The sequence below is a fragment of the Anneissia japonica genome, unplaced genomic scaffold, assembly GCF_011630105.1.
Source record: "Anneissia japonica isolate Jap-2015-1 unplaced genomic scaffold, ASM1163010v1 scaffold673_len1821605_cov196, whole genome shotgun sequence".
Taxonomy (NCBI): domain Eukaryota; kingdom Metazoa; phylum Echinodermata; class Crinoidea; order Comatulida; family Comatulidae; genus Anneissia; species Anneissia japonica.
Genome location: NW_022717449.1, coordinates 479,703 through 482,632, shown reverse-complemented (window position 1 = coordinate 482,632; position 2,930 = coordinate 479,703). Strand labels below are relative to the sequence as shown.

At 36.9% G+C, this 2,930-nt stretch overlaps 1 protein-coding gene across 5 annotated transcripts in view; it reads right to left on the bottom strand.

Annotated features, from left to right (window-relative positions):
* LOC117110271 (perilipin-2-like) overlaps positions 1 to 891 on the bottom strand; it is a 10,970-nt gene extending 10,079 nt beyond the window's left edge. For 3 of the 5 annotated variants that reach the window (XM_033252910.1, XM_033252911.1, XM_033252909.1), the window contains exon 1: positions 821 to 881. In XM_033252910.1, the coding sequence (XP_033108801.1) occupies positions 821 to 866 (46 nt within the window). In that variant the 5' untranslated portion in view covers positions 867 to 881. Of the gene's footprint in view, positions 1 to 748 lie in introns of all 5 variants that reach the window. The other 2 variants (XM_033252912.1, XM_033252914.1) reach the window with 2 other exon arrangements.
* Positions 892 to 2,930: the final 2,039 nt, after the last annotated feature.

The window sequence follows — 2,930 nt, the reverse complement described above, 5'->3', positions numbered from 1 at the left end:
TGCGACCTCTCGCTGACAAGGTGAGCGTCATAACCACTAGACCACGAAGGCTTCATGGTTGAACAGGTCCAAATAACCGTTGGGAACATTGTATTACACAATGCTACGCCTCAAGAGGGCGTTCGGCCAGATAAATTTGGCAATACGGCTAGAAATACTGTTGTATATTATATATGATATTGAAGGGAGTTAGCCGTTAACACTGTTGAATAAATATAATATAAATCGTCAAAGGTACATATACAGTGTTTAAATAAGGACATGATGGAACATCGTAAGCTACCCTGTAGCTTTTCAATGAATAAAGTCCTATAAAAGCCATTGTGTAATAAAATTCCTCCGATGGGATTCGAACTTGTGACCTCTCGCTGACAAGGCGAGCATCATAACCACTAGACCACGAAGGCTTCACGTTTCATGAATAAATAACAAATCCCTGGCCTACCCAAATAGGCCTAGTAGGCCCTAGGCCTAAATATAATTTTCTAACCATTCCATGAGACTCATTTTGTGGTGATCCGTGAGACCTTGCATAGGCACTCCACTAGCATAGGGAGGGAAGGGCTAGCCTAGCCTACTACACCTATGCCTAGCCTACAGCCGGCCTCAGTCAGCGACGAAAATTCACGTGGAATCGCAATCAATACAGCAGGGAACGTTAGGCTGTCAATTTACAAACCCCCCCCCTTTACAAACCCCCCCCCCCCCTCAAAAAAAGGGCTTAGGTAGTTAGGGTATGCCTACTTACTGTACTTACTCTCCTGATAAATAACGAATAAAAGTTCAGTTTTCAGTGGGAATTCAACTGCAACCTACTTACGTAACGTACGCCTAGCCTTCTTTTGTGGTACAGTTGGTTGGGTCATCACGGCAACATGTGTGTGGTTCTGCAAGATTAGCCAATCAACAACAAGATAAGATGCGTGGAGCAGCATTAGGTCATTGCAGTGACCTCAGCTCTTCAGCAGCAAGCTCATTACAGTCTGAGCAGGAAGTTGTTATTTAGATAACAATTCCCTGTTATCTAAATAACAACTCCCTGGTCTGAGTATATTCACTTTTCATTTAATTTTACCTGTACGTCATTTTACAGAGCTAAAAATTAATTTGCTCCTTTTGCAGAACCTAGGCCTATTAAACTTGGAAATAGGTATTGGATTTTAAAAAATGCACTTTTTACTGGATATTTTAAAAATATAAAACACTTCCAGTGACTGAATACATCATTTTTCGCTGTCTATTACACTATTTCTATGTTTATTTTCTTTTGATATTTGTTAGTGTTCGGCCTACATCAAAATGAGCAAGTTAATTTCAAAAATTATTTTTTATTTTTGGTGTTTGTCTTGGGACACATATCGACCAGTGTAGGAGGAGGTCAATTGCCATTTAATGATAAGAAGCAGGGCGACATATATAGGCCTAGGTGTATTAGGCCACTGGTGGGGTGGGGCTCGATGTGACATGGCAAAAAAGTGATATGCCCACATTTAGGGTATATTATGATATCATCATATAGGCTATGGGCACACGACAAAAACTTTAAAATTTGGTACTAGGACATTTCGCCGAACCAGATTGCCGACGAACGTCGTTTTTGGTGGACTGTCGTAATACAGTGGACGAAAGAACATTCACCAACACCGAAAATCGCCGACACCGCGAATTTCGCTGACAGGACGTTTCGCCGAATAGACGTTTTGTCTAACAGCCAATTCGCCGGCAGATATTTCGCCGACAATTGAACTTTTTTTGTGATGTGATTGATGTTTCGTCGATCAATTGTGGAGACGGGTGGTCATCATGGAAAATCGATACATTATTACCTCTCCATGCACTGCCCACTATAAATCATGCAATATAAGATTCTGTAAAAAATATTAAATACAGGCCTATAAATAAACGCATGTTCATATTTAATTTAGTAATATGAAAATCACAAGAGACTGAAAATTAACACAATTTAAAGGGCAATTTTTAAAATTGATACAAATTGATGAAAAGAAAGACAGGAAGATACAATACGACTTTTGCAAATTTAAGCCAAAATTAATATGATACTTTTAAGTAATAATATTAAAAATGTTTAAAATACGGTACATCACCAGAATACGAAGAATTAACAATATACAGCAGTAAAGTTAAAATATACAAGTGGGAGGACATTGCATAATTCATTGGTCGGATATATTTTATTCATTCACATATAAAATTCATTTGAATGTACTGTACAAATTTGGCAAAGCAATTAATTAATAGTATACAATTCAATATATGAGGAATTAATTAAGTTAGCAATATTACAAATTGAATAAACATAGGCAAATTGATTAAATTACTGTTTATATAAAATTAGACAGAAAATAAAAAATTAAAAAATAATAAGGAAATGCCCTATATAAAATACATGATCATACAATTAAGAAAATAATTATTAATTAATAAATAATAATTATGTAACACTTGGCAGAATATTGTAATAAAATATATATTCAATAAGTTATATTAAAACAACTGTAAACCTGAAACCTCGAATAAGCCCAATGGGCTTAATCTTGAGAAGAATCCCATCTCGAATTGAAGCCTCCCCTCCTCCTCCCCTTCTTTAGTTTGCAAAAGTAGCCTCGAAAAAAGAGCTTATCTGGAAAAGAAACCCATGGGCTTCTTTTCAAGATAGCATCATGGCTTTCTTTTTTCGAGATACTAATTACATACGCCACCATACACTCAGGGAACAATGAACCTTACGCTTTACATGATTTCAAGGAAACAAAACAAATTAAAAACATGCGTGGTTTATACAGTTATGTGATTTAATGCCAGTTAATACAATCCACGACACAGATTGATGTCACAGTCGCCCTGAATTATTGTTTTATAGGATACACCCTCAAGTTCGACTAATTTGCAGGCCCCCCCCCCCCCCCCCC